This window comes from Paramormyrops kingsleyae, chromosome 3 (genome assembly GCF_048594095.1).
Source record: "Paramormyrops kingsleyae isolate MSU_618 chromosome 3, PKINGS_0.4, whole genome shotgun sequence".
Lineage (NCBI taxonomy): Eukaryota > Metazoa > Chordata > Actinopteri > Osteoglossiformes > Mormyridae > Paramormyrops > Paramormyrops kingsleyae.
In genome coordinates, this window is record NC_132799.1 from 36,330,144 (window position 1) to 36,351,862 (window position 21,719).

Below are 21,719 nucleotides of genomic sequence, written 5' to 3' on the forward strand. Positions count from 1 at the left end.
AGGGTACCACTCTGGCTCCTTCAAAAGATGCCCAGGGATCTTTTATGAGACAGGACCTCAGTTTTACGTCTCATTCAAAGGACAGCACAACGTCCCCATCACTGCACTGAGACAATGGGACCCATACAGGCAACAGGATAGGCTACCTTGGTGGCCACACCAACACCTCTTCCAGCAGGAATCCAGCTTTCCTACTTGGTTTCCCATCCAAGTATTGGCCAAGTGAAAACCTACATCTAGCTTTAGATGGATTACATCTCTGAACTGTAGGTGAGAGTACCTTCATTTTAATGCATTTTGATTGGTTACCTGGTATGTTTATATCTATGACTGGCTGAATCAATGTAAAAAGTTTAAATGATTTTATAAACTTGTGACTGCATAAACAGGCATATAGACTATGGAAGGCTTTGCCTTTCTCTAGGGCAGGGGTGTCAAACTCCAGTCCTGGGGGGCCGGAGCCCTGTGTAGCTTAGTTCTTTCCCTGTTCCACCACAAATGATTCGGATCAACAGTATGTGGTAATTACTGTAGCACAAGAAGTTGAATCAGGTGTGTTAAACGAGGGGAAGCCCAAAAATGTGCAGGGCTCCAGCCCCCCAGGACTGGAGTCTGACACCTGTGCTCTAGGGCATAAAGATTTTTTTCTCATTAGCAAAAGCAAAAGTTCCTTATTTCCTCTGTGGTTATGATGTCAATCAGAAGAAACTTTGCATTTCAGCTCATGCCTCAGTGCTCTGGGAGGGTTTATATTCCAGGAGATTTAACACTTCATGACTGACAGCTGCCTTTCATCACAACAGACTCCAAACAAACATGACTTTGATCAGCCTTAGCATCTTGCTCTTCATCCTCACTCACGGTAAAACAGAACAAGCTTGTCTTTTTGCAACACATTGCATGATGAATTGTGCATTTTTCCAAACATTTAGATGTCTGAAGTTTCTTAGTGTGGTAGTTTTGTATATGTATTCAGTTGTTCATATGTTTTTATTTTGTATGTATTTTCAGAATCCAGAGGACAAGTGACTGTGACTCAGACTCCAGAGCTGATATCAGTTTCCTCAGGACAGACAGTCACTATAAACTGTAAAACCAGCAGCTCTGTGTATACTGATAGTAATGGCCACCACATGGCCTGGTACCAGCAGAAACCTGGAGAAGCTCCTAAACTCCTGATCTATCGTGCAAGTACCCGTAACTCTGGGATTCCGTCTCGATTTACTGGCAGTGGATCTAATACTGACTTCACTCTGACCATAAGTGGAGTCCAGGCTGAAGATGCAGGAGATTATTACTGTCAGAGTTTCCACTACCTCAATAGTCAATATGTGTTCACACAGTGATACAGAGCCGTACAAAAACCTCCCTCAGTCAGACTGCACAGTGACTGCACTGCTGCAGCTGGGTCTCACTGCAGGTGCTGAGGGGGAAGATAAAGTCCCTCAGAGGAGATCAAACAAGGTCAACAGACTGAATGCACACAGGTATCTTACATTTAGCTGTATGATTACTCCTTATAAAATACCTTTTTATTTTCCTGTAGGTCATACTAATTTCTTCATCAAACGGTAAAAGAAACACATAAAATATTACAATTTTTACAGATAACTTATAAACTGTAAAAAGAAAAAGTTAAGACAACTTAAAATTTTAAGGCAACTTAGTGCACCAGATTTTTGAGTTTTGAGGCTAACTGAAACTTTTAAGTTTTGAAGAAAATCAACTAAAGCCAACTAATAATTTTTTGTTCAAATACTTTATCTTTCATATCTATAAAAACTTCAAATTTTTGCTTTTACACACTAAGAATTCCTAACAATGAAAGAGCCAACTTATAGTCTTTTGTTCGGACCATGTCTTTCATGAATATGCGCAAAAACCTTGAAAAACAGCAAAATCTGTGCCAACTATTTATTATTAATTAAGACAACAAAACAATTCAATTAGCATGTTTATTTTAAACATGATAATAATAAATAAGAGTTGGCACATGTTGAGGATCCCTGTGGGAGAAATCTCTGTTTGTGATGGGTTGGTGCCCCATCCTGGGTTGTTCCCTACCTTGTGCCTGTAGCCTCTGGGATAAGCTCTGGACCCCCCCGCCCCAATAGGATAAGTGTTTTCAGAAAATAGATGGAACATCATTCTATATGTAGTCCATCGCTGACTGACACGTCATTATGCAGCACATGACTTCATATGCATCATTAGTTCTGTAGGAGTTCAGTGGGATCAAACCAACTGGAATGACATTTCAAAGTTATTGTCCTACTTTGGTGACTATCACATTTTTGCATGATCATTTTCATGTTGTTGATTGTTCGTCATGTATCATTTGAAGAGGACAGCGCTTTGAACATCTCAGTCCTGTGCTATTAATCAGCAGAATATAAGTTTAGGTACTAGCAGAAGGTGGAAATTTCTTTAAACTTCTCAACCTAACAATCATTCACATTCAATTGGCCACCAGAAGTTTCCACAGAGGCCACATCTAACTGTGACTGGCTGCAGCAAGGCCACCAGTGACTGAGGTTTCCAGGCCCTGGGTAACATTACTGCTGATCCCTTCTGCAGCAATAATTCTTCATCCATCAGGAATCCCCCTGAGAACTGGACCACTGCTCCTGCTCTCTCGCTCTGTCTTCATAAACACTTGATCACCGGTGTGCAGTTGGGCTTGTTCCCTGACCTCATCCCTCCCCTGAACTATCCACTCCCTCGCTGTGTCTGACATACACACTAGAGGCTGACATTTTTTCGGGAATCCCACGGGTCACGGGATTCCCGTGGGATTCCTGCAGGATGGGAGTCATCTTTGCTATTAATCACGGGACTGGGACGGTACAGGATAAAATAGTTAACGGGAGCATACGGGAGCGGGAATAAAAATAGGAAAGAGGAAAAAAAAAAGTAAATGCACAATTTTGTAGTTTCCTTTTAATACGCCTACAATGTAACGCAATTAAAAAATAACTACACGACCCAGCCGTCCCAGAAGCCATCTTTTTGTCACGGCTTTCCCGCCGGAATTCAAAGAGCAGTGATGGAGGGAGCTAACACCCGCGGAGAAGTCGATGTGGCAAAAAATGATTTACAGCGCAAAGTCAGAAGTAATGACATGTCTATTAAGTTCACAGAACTGGTCGGAAAGTCTGAAATATTAAGTAAGTTTATGAGAGTAGAATGTGACGGTGATAGCACGATGTACGCTGCTTGTAAGACATGCTTAGTCTTAGTCAAGTACGGAAGTGATTCAGGGACGAGCGGTCTGAAGAGGCACACTTGCAAGGCAAATTCGGGAAAGAATCAGTCAAGCATCGCTTTATTCATCAAGCGAAAATTGCCGTCGGGTGTCAAGTCTCGTCTGACCGACAAAATTGCTCGCATGTGCAGCCAAGATCTCAGACCCTTTGCTGTGGTAGAGGGGAAAGGCTTTACCAACGTAGCACAGGAGCTGCTCGACATTGGAGCCAAATATGGAAGTAACGTGCAGGTGGAAGACATACTGCCATGTGCACGCACAGTTTCCCGTCACGTAGAAGGGGAGTATGAGAAAATAAAACTGCTGGTCATGGAGGAGCTCCGTCAGGTATGTCACTCTGCACTCTTTTTATACAAAAATTGTACCTGTCATGCAGTAGTCTGTGATCTATAGATTCTAAACCCTACACCCGATTTTCCTTACAATTTTTAAACTCCATAATATCTCCATATTCTAAACTGGTAATCTTTTTTACATGTAAGATATTTTGTGGCCCATTAAAAATATAATTCTTCCTTTCATGCAGACTAGAGACCATGCTGTAACCACAGACCTTTGGACAGAGGAAAGTACGGTGGCCGAGAGAGCTCAACGCGCTGCAACTTCAGAAAACACATGCAAACATAAAAAAACCACAACAAATTAAGAAAACGTCTCCATCAGTTTGACAACACAGGCGCTGCAAATACGGAAACGCGCTGCAAACACACGAACGCGCTGCAAACAAAAAACGCGATGCAAACACAAAAAACGCGCTGCAAATAGCAGGGACCACAACGGAAATGTTTCAGGGGGACCTCAAAAAGTGACGAACCCATCTGGGAGCTGATTATTTGTTCATATTACCTCTGGGCACAGCCTGGCATGACACCGGTGGCCTGTACTACGAAGTGGGGTTACTGGCTTATCGGGGTAACTTGTCGGATTTAAGGTACCACAGTTTAAATGGACTTCATATTCGTTCACTTACATTTTGCCCAGACTACCTTAAATCCGACAAGTTACCCCGATAAGCCAGTAACCCCGCTTCGTAGTACAGGCCACTGGTCCTCACCTGCAGGTTTAGGGTCATTCTCCACGACAAAACTAACATTTCGCCCACATGAGCTACAAAATTTGTGCAAAGTTGGCAGCTGAAAGCCACAGAACGGACAATACATTTTGATCTGAAAAAACAAAAAATAACAATGTTACCGATTTTAGCATGCTTTATTTGTATTCCGTTGTTCTTTATTATTAAGGGTCTGAATAAATTGTAAAATATATTTTTTTCTATCAATCTGTAATGAATTTTGACCTGATTTTAACAATTAATGAAGCACTGCAGAATTTTGTCATTTATTTGCATATATTTATTTAGATATTCATTGGCAATTAAATTAATAACGTTCCACAGTTAAGTGTGTGATTCGTCAGATTAGTCTAATAATATCCAAAAGACCAATGAATCGTATGATCAGATTGTTAAAAAAAAACACCTTTTAGTTCACGCACAACACCTCTGCTCTGACCAAAAGCCACTGAACAAATAATCAGCTCCCAGCTGGGTTCGTCACTTTTTGAGGTCCCCCTGAAACATTTCCGTTGTGGTCTGCTATTTGCAGCGCGTTTTTTGTGTTTGCAGCGCGTTCGTGTGTTTGCAGCGCGTTCGTGTGTTTGCAGCGCGTTTCCGTATTTGCAGCGCCTGTGTTGTCAAACTGATGGAGACGTTTTCTTAATTTGTTGTGGTTTTTTTATGTTTGCATGTGTTTTTTTCTGTTTGCATTTGTTTTCTGAAGTTGCAGCGCGTTGAGCTCTCTCGGCCACCGTAGGAAAGGACCAACACACGCTACATCACTGTTACAGTGCATTACATCCTTGACTGGAAGATGGTAAACCGGATTCTGGCCACAAGAGAGATGGAAGGTGTTAAATCCAGTGACCACATCAGAAGGACTGTGGAGGGAATCCTTCAGGTATCTCTCTCTGTGTGTCTGTCTGTCTCTCAAATCAGATCATCTTTATCCACAAGGCATATGTCATTAATATTGCTAATTAATGATAAAATTGGGAAAAGTATGAGAACAGAGTGCAACAGTAACAACAACAAAAAACATGCTTACAAGAAAAATTATACAATAAGAGACATTTATCAATAAATACAACAGTAGCCATGTGTGTGTCACTGTCCCTTACTGTACTGTACATCAGTTTGTTGCAGGCAGCTGCATTTGCTGCTCTCTGTGTCAGAGGCAGTTTTACTTTTTTGATAGATTAAGGAAAACATTTCATAAAAATTTCAAACTTTTAAAAATAGTTTTAATTTTTTTATATCTTAGTGTCCTCCTGTGCTGATATGCATTAAGCATATGTGTAAACACTGTATGTTTTGTCCTAATATAGTTATAAACATTTATTGAAAAGTTCTCTGTTCAGTTACAGGGCCGTTAGTCATTCTGTTTTGATGCTCTTATATCTGGGCTTCTTTTTGCAAAGCTTTTGTGTTAGTCTTTTTTTAATCTTTTTTTTTTTTTTTATACCTCACACAGGAATTTGGCATCCTGAGCAACGACACCACTTTTGTAACGGATAATGGCTCAAATGTGGTAGCAGCATTCAAGGATTATGTCCGACTCTCCTGTGCCGGCCATAATATCAACTTAATCTTAAAACATGTATTTGACCACTTGGACGAGGACAACCCAGTGCACAGCAGCATCATCAAGCTGTTTAAGGACACAAAGACCCTTGTGTCACACACTTCAAAAGAGCAGGGTAAGATAGCATAAAATCTTATGTCTTCCTGGTAAAGCTGCTTATATAATTTGAAAGAAATTAAGGTGAAATAAATAAAAAGAAGCTACTGTAATTTATACCTGCACAGGTCGTGTTTTTTTTTTACTCAATTTTAACTAAATCTCTTTTTTTTTAAATAAATGTTGTTTTCCCAAAAGAGAGGCCAATGAATTGGAATTTATGTCACTGTAACATCTATTTTTCTTGTGCACTCTCTTTATATTTTAGGTTGCAAAAAGCACTGGACCAGTCACTGAAGCAATCTGTGGAGACGAGGTGGAATACCAGACTAGCAATGCTCCAATCTGTTAATGATGCTCTGAGATCTGGGAAGCTGCATGATATCCTGCTTCGCCGAAACGAGCTCCGTTACCTCAACAACATAGACTGCGAACTTCTTGAAGACATCGTCCAACTCCTGAAACCTTTCGATGAGGGTACCAGGCATCTCTCCACTGATCAGACACCTACCCTTCACCTTGTCCTCCCGACCAAGGCTACTCTACTGAGGGGTTTGTCGATCCAGGATGGAGACAGTGTGATTGTAAAAGAGGTAATACAATACATTTCTGATTTTCATTTAGTTGGTGGTCATTCAAGTAGCAAACGTAAGCACAGTGCAGTGATGTTGCACGTATCATCATGCTCCTCCTCCCCTAGCTGAAAGGGAAGTTAGCCCAGGCAGTGGAGATGAAATTCAAAGTCCACCTGTACCATAAGGTAGCCACAGCTCTCTCTCCTAGCCTGAGGAGTTTCTAAAGGAAAACTCTCAACGGTCAGGAGCATGAGGAGGTCATCAACACCCTGACAGCACTCACAGAAACGGCAGGGACAGAGGAGAGAGTGAGAGGCCTTGTGGAGAAAGAGGGTGAATAACACTAGCATCAACAGCATTTGCAGAGCAAATGACAAAATGTATTTTCATTCATTTAGAGAGACACACACAGGTATGAGGATTACCTTATAATGCCAGTTGGTGCTGCAATACATGAGTGACACGTTTCCAGTCTCTTCTTGACTTCTGGCGGGAGATGTCAGGTGGGCTCGTACCAGTTGCCAAGAGGCTGCTAGCTATCCCCGCAACAAGTACTCCTTCTGAGCGTAGCTTCAGTGTTGCGGGAAGACTGATAGAGGAGAGGCGTTCTACCCTCAATCCAGAAAATGTAGATGCACTTTTGTTCCTACACAGCAACATATAACTAAGATGGACTCATTATGCAAGAGCATAATGGATGAAAATGGTTAACATGTAATTAAAAAAAACTATAAATGTAAACTATAAATGTATTGTTTACTCAACAATAAATGAGTAAAATGCAGCTTTATGTGCTCTTTGGGTTTATTAAACTATTGTAGACATGGTGTGAACTATGTACTGTTTTTCTTTTATTTGCTGTCTTTTATTTTCTGGAGAAAATCTGGAAGCAGGGGCTCAGCAGCTGGTCTAAAACAGGACGGGGAGCAGATAAAATCAAATTCTATGTATTACCTAAACACTAAATGAAGAAAAAAATATATGGGACCGGTACAGGAGCGGGAGTCATTTTAAACAGGAGCGGGATGGGAGTGGGAGTCATTTTACCAGGAGCGGGATGGGAGTGGGAGTCATTTTACCAGGAGTGGGATGGGAGTGGGAGTCATTTTACCAGGAGCGGGATGGGACGGGATTATTTTTTAAACTTGGGTCTGGGAGTGGGACGGGACAGGAGTGAAAATCCACTCCCATGTCATCCTCTAATACACACTCACAGTTTTACATTATATGACACTGATCCTGGTCCCCCAGGTTATTATTACTAATATTACCTCAGTGAACCACATAATTAAACCTCAGTGTGCTTATGTTGATGTGTTTCATCTCCATCTCTTTAAACTAGGAATTCTTGTCCTTTTTGTGCTATGGAGCCCTTTGGCCGTCTGATCTCTTATCAGAATATTGTTTTTAACACTTTATTGCTAGAGGTCACTGGAGATTAAGATACCATTTTCCCATCCAAGTTCACAGACCCCCTGTAATCTATTCTTGGCCCCCAGCTTAAGAATCCCTGCTTGAAACAAAAAGACTGACATGATGTGACATCACCCGATTCCCTGCTGATAAACTCATAATATTTATTAAAAGTCACAATTAAAAGGTACACACAGAGACCTGTAACACTGGGCAACAAAAACTGATGTTCCTAAAGAAGTTTTTGTTGCTGAATTCAAATCTAACTTTGGTTCCTTTCTAGCATGTACAGTTTTTGAGAAAAATGGAAATGAAGTTTTTTTTATAGTCAATCTATAAATAGTAATGCATTTTCGCCGGCTTACACGTCTGGAAACACTGCACATCTATTTTTTTCTAGTTTTGCTTCCTGGAAAGTTTTTGCTGATTGAGACAGGTACCTGTTGGGTATGCAGAAATATAATTTTGGTTTTGCTGCATCATGTAGGAACTCTGGGAAATAGACAGTTAAGTCGTTGCCAGCAATAACACATTTAATTGCGTTTATGTTTCTCATACGCTATTAAATTCAACATAATTAGAAGTGTTTTGCTCTTGATTTTCATTTGTATTCAATGTCAGGTACATCACGTTGCAGAAAATATTCGTACCTGGTCACATCAAACGCCATTCTATCTGTGTTGAACCCAACAATTTGCCTTTTGCTTTTGACAGACGAGCACGGTTCAAAATCCAGATCAATGTCCCTGCCAGTTCCCTGCATTGCAGTTTCTTCATCTGGCTCGTCTAAAATACACTCCTCTGATGGTTTCGGAATTGGAAGACTGTGGTCATGTGGCACGGATCTCATTGCTGAAGGCAGATTAGGGTATTCAATTGACTACTTGTTTTTGGCAGAGAAACCAGACACATTAGTCAAACAGAAGTAACAGTCCGTCACATGGTCTTTCTGTTCTTGCCATATCATCGGGACAGCAAACGACACTGTCTTTCGAGTGCCTCTGAGGCAGGGTCTCAGACAGACAGCACATGTCACACAACAAATGTGAGGCGCTCATTACTTGTCTTGATCACTGATTTTACAGCTGTGCAGATGATATGCTTTCTTCACAAGAGCTGTATAAATCTATAATTCGGGTGAGAATCTGATCATATCTCCAGGTTGATTAACTGCATATATATATATATATATATATATATATATATATATATATATACTGTATATATATTTAATAGGGTCCAGCGTGACCCTTTAACTCCCAACTATGGGCCTGATGGCCCAGGATGGTAATTTGCATAGAGGAGACACTTTGCATAAGCAGCACATGCTTCACTGCCTTGATGGTGCTTATAATCCTGTTCATAACACTTCATGACTGACAGCTGTCTGTACTTCACAGCGACAGACACCAACACAGCTATGGCGTCTATCAGCATCTTCATTGTGGTCTTTGCCTTTTTTGCTCAAGGTAATATTCTGTACTTTTTATTGGCAAATAATGGTCATTATTCATATAGAGATTCAAAAATAATATGCAAACTTAATATAGATATTCAGGTCATTGTTTTTTCGCTAAAGACAACCACTGATATTCATTTGTTATAAATCATATGTTTGCATATGGATTTATTTACAAAATTTAAAATCGAAAAATTTGACCTGTTAGTGCTTATCTTTTTATTTTTACTAACATGTTTACGTTTTGATCTTACTTGCAGAATCCAGTGGTCAGTTCATTGTGACTCAGACTCCTGCAGTAAAGGCTGTTCTCCATGGACAGACTGTCACTATGAGCTGTAAAGTCAATACAGCTGTGTATAGCAATAATCATTTAGCCTGGTATCTACAGAAACCCGGAGAAGCTCCTAATCTCTTGATCTATGGAGCAACACAACTTTTCTCTGGGACTCCATCTCGATTTACTGGCAGTGGATCTAATACTGACTTCACTCTGACCATCAGTGGAGTCCAGGCTGAAGATGTAGGTGATTATTACTGTCAGAGTTTCCACTACCCCAATAGTCAACGTGTGTTCACACAGTGATACAGAGCCGTACAAAAACCTCCCTCAGTCAGACTGCACAGTGACTGCACTGCTGCAGCTGGGACTCACTGTAGGTGCTGAGGGGAAAGTTAAACCAAAGCTTCACTTTTCTCTAAGTGTAACATGGTTAAAAACACTTAAAAAATATTACAATTTTTACAGAAAATAGCTTATTATTTATACACTGAAAAAAGAAAAAGTTAAGACAACTTAAAATTTCAAGGCAATTTACTGCATCAGATTTTTAAGTTTTGATTCCATTTGAAAATTTTAAGTTTTGAAGAAAATCAACCAAAGCCAACTAAGTGTTTTTGGTTCAGATAATTTATCTTTCAAATCTATAAAAACTTCAAATTTTTGCTTTTACATACTATTTTTACATGAACGTTCTGCCGCACACCATCCCTGCCGTAGAATGCATGCTGGTGTTCTGACAAGTTGAGCTTTTAGGGGTTTTTTTGGGTTTTAGGGCTTTAAGGGTGTTTTGGTGTTTAAGGTTAGGGTTTTACGGGTTTTTTGGGGATTAGGGTTAGGGTTAGGGTTAGGGCTTTCAATTAGCAGTAAGGTAGCGTAACTCGACAAAGTAGCTCAACTCGTTTCAGATCAGCGACCAATCGGTCATTTAGTGACAGGCACGCCATGGGCGTCGCTAGGCCATTTTTAGGGGGGCTTTAGCTAACATTTGTACTCAGCCCCCCTAAAAATTCTCCATAAACTTTACACAAATTGGTGATCGCCCACGTCCCCTTTAAATTTCATATGAAAACGGCGGCAGACTTCGGCTCCGCCCCGTCTTTCAGCGCGGTCTTCAACTGAAGCATCACGGACTGCGGCATCACAGAGCGAGGATTAAGCCAAGGTGTGTATTTCGATAAATTGTTATATCTGCATCAGTGCAGTCCTTTTTCATGAATACAGTTTACAAAAATGTCAAAATTTTCGCTGTGTTACGCCATCACACCAGCTGTTTTCTCTAGCGAAAATAAAGCCCTTAATACATACCCTATTAACCTATAGTCTACTTTATAAAACAATGATGCTGTTGCTGTTTTAATTGGAAAACCTAACTGTCTATATAAAACATTACACAGTGCATGGCATTAACTGCCATAGAGTTATTCACATAAATTATTAAAAACAGTGACAGACAGCATTCAATGCACTCGTTTTAACTGCATAGCAGTGTGATTTACAGAGACAGAAAAATCCTGTTTTTTTTTGTAATTAATATTGTATTGTATTAAATAATGTCCCAGATCGTGAAAAACATTTATTAGCCTTAGAGTAGGGTTTTTTGTCACTTTGATTTAGAAAAAGTTTAATGAATAAAAACAAAAAAAGAATGATGTAAAAAGATGTTTTGTTTAATTACATTAAAACAATGTTTGTCTATATTAATGAATTAGAATAAATAGCCTAGTAGATATAATGTTTTAAGGGGTTGAATGTAGAACCTACTGTCTTATTTATGAGGAATCAGGAAGACTCATTTGAGTACTGATTCTGAACAAGCCAAATATATGTTAAACATCTATGGGGGCTGAGCCCCCCTTAAATTAAAATCCTAGAAACGCCCCTGAGGCACGCATTCTACGGCAGGGATGCCTTTTTCGGCATAACACCTGTTCCGGTTCAAAGTACGCTGTGCGCGCTTTAGCTACCGCTTTTCACCGGCATCTTTTTGTTTTTGTTTTTGTTTTGTTCCTGTTCACTTCGTCTTCTGCCTAGTTTCGTGCTGTTTATAATTTACGTTGGATTCTCACTGGATTCATACTGGAGTTTTTCGGAGTTTTATTCTGCTCACTCCCTATTCCACGAGCTCTCTCCCCCTATACTCTCCCTGTGCCAGCAATGTTGGTGGGTAAGTCTCTGCTTTCTTAACTGACTATGTTTATTGCTTGGTTGAGTATAGTTTTTGGGTTCTGGCTAACATGGAGGTGGCTGGTGATTGCCTATTCCTCGGCACAACTATGTTCTACCGCAAGCACTCCAGATTAAATGCGGGGACATATGGCTTATGCATGCAGCTTGGTATTGCTCGTCGTCCGCGGTACATTCACCGCTCCACTCGACTTCGTTTCATTATTACCTCTACACCCGCTGACGGTATTCCAACAGTTTGGTCTGTAAGACCTGTCTTCTCAAATAGACTGTCTTCGGGAAGCAGGTGTAGGCAAATGAAATGGCTGAGGCACCTGCCGCAGGAACCGGACTGGAGTAACCAAGGACTACATACTGCCTTAACTCTCCGCTGAACTGTAGGTCACTAACAGATAAAACTACTTTCCTGAATGACCTGTCTATTTCTAAAAATCTGGACATGTTGCTTCTTATAGAAACATGGCAAAATCCTGGTGATTAATTGCAACTAAATCTGCTTAGACCTCCTGGTTATAGTTTTTTTTTTTATCTAAACCCTGTCTGACAGGCAGGGGTGGTGGTCTAGCGGTGATTGATCGTGACTGTGTTAAAACTATTGTTGATTTTCATGAGATTACATCATTTGAATATCTGCTGGATCTCATTTGTTCCACTGGTTTACAGAATGTTTGTACATCTGGTTCTGTCATTGGTATTTCAGATCACAAGCTGGTTGAATTTAGTTTCAATTATCCGCTGCCTACACTAAGTCAAAAATCTAAAATAACCTATCGTAACATTTAAGAATGTTGATCAATTATCCTTCTGTATGTCTCTCGATGTTTCCTGTCTCCATGATGTTTTTCAGTTGTCTTGCCCAATGCAGATTCTGTCTCTGTATAATTCCACAATGTCACAAGTTTTAGACCATCATGCACCTATTAGATCCCTACTGCACGGACTTCCCCATGGTTCACATCTGAGCTGCGTACCTTGAAACAAGTTGGTCGTCACTTGGAGATGCTATGGAAGAAGACTGGTCTGACTGTTCCTGCTCTGGCTTACACTGAACACCTTGAGGATTACAAAAGTGCCTTATCTGCTGCGCGTTCAAAGTACTATTCCGCCCTTATTAACTCTGATACTTGTTGCCCTAGATCTCTTTTCACTACAGTTAACAGACTCTGTCAACCCCCTGTTAAAACTCCTAATCCCTCTGCTGAGCACTGTAATTCATTTGTGGACTGCAAGTCAAAATTGTGACCCTATATCAAGGCTTCTCTGCTAATCGGACCTCACCTCCGACAACTGATCCTATTCCTGAATCTCCAATCTGCTTAACTAAATTTGGCAAGTAGATCAAGGAAACAAGTCTGGGTACTACAATACAACACACCAGGTGTGCTCACATGACAGCAGTCGATATAGATAAATTAGAGATGAACAAAAATGAAGTTAAAACTGAGAATCAATCCGCATGGGCTTTGAACTGCTTTCAGACATGGCTAAGGTTTTAAAAATAAACATCAACAATGGATCAATCCGGACAACTAAAGATGAGCAGCAGCTAGCTTTGCAAGGAACACATGCCAGTCAGGAGAAATATTCGCAAAGCTGAGTTTATTTCAGCAGCGAGGCAAACATGCACAGTAGGGGCGGGCAGAATCGTGGTCAGAGAGGCGAAGAGGGTGAGATCCGGAGAGGAGGGAACGCGGCGATCACAGGTTAAGTCGGGATGCAGAGTCATAGACAGGAGAGCAGGGTCCAAAGGTCCTGGAGCCAGGGCGGTCTGTCCGTTGATGCAGATGATGCACACAAGGAGACCACGAGAGGGACGAAGGAGGAGAGGGAAGACTGGAAGGGGCTTGGGCCAGAGGAGCAGGAAGATCAGGCAGGGCTGAGCGGAGCTGGGCAAAAGACAGGGGTAAACATGCTCAGTATGTTTCTTGAAGTACTCGACAATACCTTACACTGAGCTGGGGTTTGGACCAACAACTTTACCGAGGGACACTTCTTCTTACACCAGCACCTGATAGGGTCTGGCAAAGAATTGGGATGGATTTGTATTGGTGGCAGTGTCATACGTACTTGCTGATCGGACTAATTTTCTCATTACATTGAGGTGGTTCGCCTCAAATCCATAACCTCAACATCAGTGATTATAGGATTGAAGCAGATATTTGCAAGACATGGAATTTCTGAGATTGTTGTTTCAGATAATGATCTTCAGTTTACCTCAGACGTTTTCAAAGAATTTACTTCTGCCTTTAAGTTTGACTACATTACAAGCAGTCCTCACTTTCCACAGGCCAGCGGGGAGGCAGAATGAGTGATAGCAACAGTCGAAAGGCTGTGGAGAAAAGGAGGAGATCACAGTGAGGCGCTGCTGGCCCCCCGGGCAGCGCCGCTAGAAGATGGCATCTCAACTGCACAGTTCTTAATGCACCACAGTGCTGCAGTTACTGGCCACGCTTAATCCGAAGTGGTCAAACCTCCAAAAACATAACGCAGCAGACAAGGCAGTATGACAGTGTCAGACAATGTACTGTAATCGTCGCCATCAAACCCGACAACAGTCTCTACTGCCAACAGGCCAGAAAGTCTGGCTTACAATGGAACAGAGCACAGCTGCTGTAATCAAGGCACAGGGGCACCCAGGTATTACCCTGTGTCTACTGGCAGGGATTTGCTGAGGTGCAATAGAATCCATTTGTGCCCATTACATCAGCACCATGAAGAAAACCCCATGAGAGACTTTGCTCAGAGTTACTTATAAAAAACTCCACAAACAATAATGACGACCAGGTCAGGGCACATCTCTCACCCTCCAGACAGATTAAACATGGGAATATTAGAGGCAGAACAAAAAGCTGCTGTTGCAGTAGAATTTGAAGGGAATATTGCAAGATAGACAAAATGATCAGCTTCAGCATCTTGCTTTTCATCCTCACTCACGGTAAAACAGAACAAGCCTGACAATTCAGCAACATATTGCTGGATGAGTTTTGGGAAATATTTGAAATAGACATCTGAATCGTCCCTGTCTGACTTAATTTTAAGAGTTCATTCTGTTGTTTTTATTTTGTATTTCTTTTCAGAATCCAGAGGACAAGTGACTGTGACTCAGACTCCAGAGCTGATATCAGCTTCCTCAGGACAGACAGTCACTATAAACTGTAAAACCAGCAGCCCAGTACATGTTCATTATAATAACCCCTGCATGGCCTGGTACCAGCAGTACCTCCATTACAATTAGGCTACATTTTTAAAGACGGAGAGAAAGAGTCTCTCCGTCCAGCCCAGAGAATTTTAGAATTTAGTCTTTGTTGATCAGTGGTCATTGTTGACACACCACAGCACACAGTGCACAACAACGAAATGTGTCCTCTGCATTTAACCAATATGTCATATCATGACGTAGCAGGGGGCAGCTAATTCAGTGCCCGGGGTGCCGACACTCTGCCCAAGTCTCCAGCGCCCGGCTCAGAGGCAGTTGCTTTGCTCGGGTCACCAGCACCCGTCTTGCCAGACTCAGGTTTGCCAGCTCCAAACCCCAAGCAAGTTGCCAGCAACTCAGAAGAGGCCATGTCGTCAGCGCATCACACTCCTGTGTCTGTGTCTCCAATCTCAGACCTGAACACCCCAGGTGGCCACACTCAGGTGCAGCAAGCACCTGTCCAGCCTTCACAGTTGCCCAGCAGCAGACTTTGGTCCTGGTCTTGTGTTTCCATGTTCTGGAGAGGTCGCCTGGGGTATGGACGCCATCAGTGCCCTCCGGATCCTCTGCAGGCAATCTTTCCTACACCCACAGATCCTCCTCTGATTCCCCTTGTGCCTGTGGTCCCTACATCCCTCCCTCCTGTCTGGTGCTCATCTGCCCCGGCAGTGTTGCTGCCACTCAATGAAGGCTCAACCACCCAATAACCCTCAGCCAATCCAGTGACAGTCCTCAATGCCCAGCCCCCTGTGTCTCACTCCCTACTCATTGTTAGACCCACAGTATAGTGTAGTGACACAAATATACAGTATTGTTCAGGTTCACAGTTCAGCAGCAGGTACTGAGGGTTGCAAGGGTGTTGAGGAGCTGGACGGCGTGGGGCAATAGGCTACTACACAGTCTGGCTGACTTGGCTCGAATGCTGTGGTACCGTCTGCTGGACAGCAAGAGCACAAAGAGCCTGTGTGCAGGATGTGTGGGGCCGGCCACAATGCTGGACGCCTTTCAGAGGCTGCGTGTGCAGTAGACATTCTGTATGGGGGGAAGAGAGACACCGATGATGTCCTCTGCTGTCTTGATAATCTTCTGTAGTAACTTGCGGTCGTCAAGCCTTTCTCAGCTGTCGCGGGAAGTAAAGCCGCTATTGTGCTTACGTGGCAACAAATGAGCAGTTGAGGCACCAGTTGAGGTCCTCAGTGATGTGAACACCGAGGAGTTTGATGTTGTCGACCTTCTCTATGGTTCTGTCATTTATGCGGAGTGGAGCTGGGCAGGACTTCCTGAAGTCGATAATCATCTACTTCGTTTTGTCGACATTGAAAGACAGGTTGTCAGCGCACCAGGCTGTCAGGTGTCTGACCTCTTCTCTGTACTGTATGAGCTGTGTTTATTTTTATTCTTACCAAATTGGTCTTAATTCATGCTAAGCACAAATCACTTAAGTTCCTTTTGGAAAAGCCCTGAGCTCCACAGTTCTGTTATTGTTGCCTGTTCGCGCATGTGCTCCTGTTAATAAAGTCCCCTGTGAGAGGTTTGCATATGTATGTTTTATGAAATGAATAAATGAATGAATGAAAATTACATTTATACAGTGCTTTTCAAGACACCCAAAGCGCTTCACTGAAGCAATAGGGAGGCACTTCAACCCCCACCACTGTGTAACTCCCACCTGGAAGATGAGAAGGCAGCCATTCTGCACCAGTACGCTCACCACACAGAGGATGATTAGGAGGTCATATCTGACAGGGGCACTGTCAGGGTCAGCCCCCACTGTGGTCCTTTCGTGCCCCTTCCCCGTTTGACCAGCAGGTGGTGCTGGTCATTCCGTCCTTCACGTCAGTCCTTGTTCTCCCCTGTCTCCTGTCTGGTCTCGTGGCTTAATGTATTTAGCATGTGCTGTCTGTTTGCCCCTCGGTCCATGAGTTCCCTCTTGTCTTGTGTTCGAATCCCACCTCCTCTGTTTTTGTATTTAGCTCCCTGGTGTTTTTCTTTATGCTTAATTATTCCTGGTGTTTGCTTTGTTATTGGTTTTGGTTTTGTTTCTTGTTCCCCTGCCTTTGTTATTGCCTTTGTACCTTCCGTGTGTTGATGTATGCTTCCTTGGTTAGTGTTTAGTTTCCCTGATTTAGTAGTGTCTTTGAGTTAATTGGTTTCACCTGTGTCCTGTTTCCCTAGTCTTTGTTAATCAGCCTCACCTGCCCTGTGTTAGTCATTACCCCGTGTATATTAGTTCCTGCCTTTGTTCTGTTCCCCGCTGGTTCATCGTGTCTAAACTCTTGTTCATCGCGTCGTGTCTGGTTCTCCTTTGAGTGTAGTTTACCTAGTTTGTTAGTTTTCCTTGTGTGTATTTAGTCTAGTTAATTCCTCCCTGTTTTAGTTTTGACCCCTCGTGGTCCTTTGTTTTTGGTTAGTCGTTTGTAGTGTTTATCTGTTTTCTTTAATAAACCCCTTTTCTGTTTCCTGGAGCCACAAGTGGGTCGTCCACCCTTCTTTTGTGCCTGTGATGCCTCGTTCCCGTTCCCGTGCCGTCCAGAAACATGACAGGCACAGTGGGCAATTGTAGCCAGTACATCAGGGTACCACCCCTATTCTTTTGAAAGACAGAGTATCTATGAGCATAAATGTTTAATTTTGTGTGTATAGCAATTGCACAAAAGTTATATTATAATTTTTACCAAAGTTGCCTTTTATGTTAAATTGTTGTGTCGCAATAAACAGTGATAAATTCACATTGAACTTCTGGTTGTCTTGTGCTATATAATCAATTAGTACATTAAATATGATTTTAAATGAAATCAACAGGTGGTGATAACACCTTTGAAATGCATAACCTGTGCATGGAATGTAATTGAGCTAAATGTTTTTTGAGTGCAGAGAATATTTTGAGGGCTTAATACTGTTTGAGTGTCTCTACACAGAACACGTGTCATGCCGTCATCGTCCGCTGCTTCAGTGTGCCACGCCCCCCGTTAACCCCGTTTGGATTCCCAGTGTTTACCAGCTGTTTCTGATGGTTGTCATTAGTCCAATGTATTTAGTCCACATTTCTGTTTGTTTCCCCAGTCCGGTCATTGTAATGTTACTGCGTGTTTCCTTGCCTGCCCTTTTTATATTATTATTATTTATTAAATCCCGTTTTCCCTGATTTCCGGACTGACGCTCCTCTGTCTCCTCTCCGCGTCCCGCGTACGGCACAACAACGCATTTCCACTGCACCAGAGCCTGAGTTTCTGACCGCTGTTCCTAAACGCTTCCTCTTTACAATAATTCCACTTACATTTCACCGTGGAATATCTATCAGGGAAGAAATTTCACAAATTGAATTATTGCAAAGGTAGCATACTATGACTAATGACCCATTATTTCACAAATGTTTGTAAACTTGACTGCATGGCTAAGTGCTTTATTTTATATGCCTGTGGCAATGGGTCTGAATGGAACACTTGAATTCAATGATTAAGAGGTGTGTCGCAATACTTTTGTCCACATAGTGTACCACCCCCAATTATACATCTCCTTTGCCTGTTGAAACACACATGGACAACCATTCCTACTTGAACTGTTTGCATGGTTTATTTGCACTTTTGTCTTTGTAGAAGGAAATTTTCAATATTGACAAGTGTTTTTGTAATAGCCTATAATTATTATATAAATATAATTATAATTATAAAAAAACCGCAATTACAGTTAAAATTCATAATCAGACTATAAAGACAAAGAAAAACCAATTTTATCGTCCGCGCGGGTTTATATCATTACGAGCGCGTGCCCCAGAGTATTGCGCAATTGCGCGCGGGGATTATAGGCATGGTTCGAATTACAGGGGGTACTGTACCCCCCGATCAAGACCCAGACCCCCCCAAAGAGACCAAAACAGCAGTTGGGGGGGGGGGGGGTCTTAACATTTTTGTTTTGTTATAAAAAAAAATATTACCTCACCGTGTAGGAAAATTTTATGTAAAACGATTTCAGACACCCCTAATGTGGACCGTACCATTTTAAACACCTCGGCGCTAGAAGCAGCCAGTCGGTTGCGTCATTCATTGTCATTGAGTAACCTGTTCATTGTGTTTGTCTGTTATGTTACTGTTTGTTGTGCGTTGGTATATGTGAGTAGCCAGCTGAAGTCTAGCCTGTTGAAAATGTGTTATTTTAAAACCTTCATTTATTCTTTTACGTATTTCATCGACTAATGCAACCTGACGTCTTTATAAGTTAAATTACTATACCATTGTCCTTCTGAGACCGGTGTTCTGTCGAGTTGAGCTACTTTAACTTTGTCGAGGTAACCTACCGTAGTGCTAATCGATAGCTCTAACCATAGCTTACCTCGACAAAGTAGCTCATCTCTACAGAACAGTTGTACAGTCAACTTTAGCGACGTTAACTAGCAAGATAAGCTAAGTTTTCTATTTAAACCAGGCTTATTTGGTGAGGTAAAATCGCTCATGGTCATTTTCCAAGGAGATGAGCTCCCTATGTTTTCATTCTCATTTTATCATGAATAAATCGTGCCTTTCTTGAAATTAATTCCCCACTTAGCGTGTGTGGTTTGTTATTAGGCTAATGTTAATGCATAAGGAGGTCTAACGTTATGCTCTGAAAAAACATTATTATAAGTGAAACCTATAGGGGCAACGTAAAAAAACTAGTTAGCAAATAATAAGCCCTATTATTTGAATTTTAATGGTATTGATTCTGCATTCCACAATTTCATATTTATAGACATTTTCTATCGTCTGATAGCCCAGATACTGTTTTGTTAAATATAGATAAGATTTTATTCACAGTCACAATATGAGGAAAAGGAAAGATGGAGACAGACACTTTTTTGGTGGTAAAAGAAGAGTAAGTAGGAAATATTAGTGTTAAGAGCTACAGAACATTACACGAAAAGTATAGATGCTGTTTTGCAAACAGCTAATGTGTATGAAGGAAAGTGGTGGTCAGCAGAAGGCAAGAGAGGCACAGGAGCAGGCAGGAAGAAGATGGCAGGATGAGGACAGTGAGCAGGCAGCAGGGAGATGGCAGGATGAGGACAGTGTGCAGGCAGCAGGGAGATGGCAGGATGAGGACAGTGTGCAGGCAGCAGGGAGATGGCAGGATGAGGACAGTGTGCAGGCAGCAGGGAGATGGCAGGATGAGGACAGTGTGCAGGCAGCAGGGAGATGGCAGGATGAGGACAGTGTGCAGGCAGCAGGGAGATGGCAGGATGAGGACAGTGAGCAGGCAGCAGGAAGATGGCAGGATGAGGACAGTGTGCAGGCAGCAGGGAGATGGCAGGATGAGGACAGTGTGCAGGCAGCAGGGAGATGGCAGGATGAGGACAGTGTGCAGGCAGCAGGGAGATGGCAGGATGAGGACAGTGTGCAGGCAGCAGGGAGATGGCAGGATGAGGACAGTGAGCAGGCAGCAGGGAGATGGCAGGATCAGGACAGTGTGCAGGCAGCAGGGAGATGGCAGGATGAGGACAGTGAGCAGGCAGCAGGGAGATGGCAGGATGAGGACAGTGAGCAGGCAGCAGGGAGATGGCAGGATGAGGACAGTGTGCAGGCAGCAGGGAGATGGCAGGATGAGGACAGTGTGCAGGCAGCAGGGAGATGGCAGGATGAGGACAGTGAGCAGGCAGCAGGGAGATGGCAGGATGAGGACAGTGAGCAGGCAGCAGGGAGATGGCAGGATGAGGACAGTGAGCAGGCAGCAGGGAGATGGCAGGATGAGGACAGTGAGCAGGCAGCAGGGAGATGGCAGGATGAGGACAGTGTGCAGGCAGCAGGGAGATGGCAGGATGAGGACAGTGTGCAGGCAGCAGGGAGATGGCAGGATGAGGACAGTGTGCAGGCAGCAGGGAGATGGCAGGATGAGGACAGTGAGCAGGCAGCAGGGAGATGGCAGGATGAGGACAGTGAGCAGGCAGCAGGGAGATGGCAGGATGAGGACAGTGAGCAGGCAGCAGGGAGATGGCAGGATCAGGACAGTGTGCAGGCAGCAGGGAGATGGCAGGATGAGGACAGTGAGCAGGCAGCAGGGAGATGGCAGGATGAGGACAGTGTGCAGGCAGCAGGGAGATGGCAGGATGAGGACAGTGTGCAGGCAGCAGGGAGATGGCAGGATGAGGACAGTGTGCAGGCAGCAGGGAGATGGCAGGATGAGGACAGTGTGCAGGCAGCAGGGAGATGGCAGGATGAGGACAGTGTGCAGGGAGATGGCAGGATGAGGACAGTGAGCAGGCAGCAGGGAGATGGCAGGATAAGGAGAGTGAGCAGGTAGCAGGGAGATGGCAGGATCAGGACAGTGAGCAGGCAGCAGGGAGATGGCAGGATGAGGACAGTGAGCAGGCAGCAGGGAGATGGCAGGATGAGGACAGTGTGCAGGCAGCAGGGAGATGGCAGGATGAGGACAGTGTGCAGGCAGCAGGGAGATGGCAGGATGAGGACAGTGTGCAGGCAGCAGGGAGATGGCAGGATGAGGACAGTGTGCAGGCAGCAGGGAGATGGCAGGATGAGGACAGTGTGCAGGCAGCAGGGAGATGGCAGGATGAGGACAGTGAGCAGGCAGCAGGAAGATGGCAGGATGAGGACAGTGTGCAGGCAGCAGGGAGATGGCAGG

At 43.1% G+C, this 21,719-nt stretch overlaps 1 gene segment (V, D, J or C); it reads left to right on the plus strand.

The window, feature by feature from the left end:
* Nucleotides 1–738: 738 nt before the first annotated feature.
* LOC140588285 (Ig kappa chain V-V region MOPC 21-like) overlaps nucleotides 739–21,719 on the plus strand; it is a 37,823-nt gene continuing 16,842 nt past the window's right edge. The window contains 2 exon segments of the V gene segment in view: nucleotides 739–862; nucleotides 1,012–1,333. Of these exon segments, the coding sequence occupies nucleotides 817–862; nucleotides 1,012–1,333 (368 nt within the window).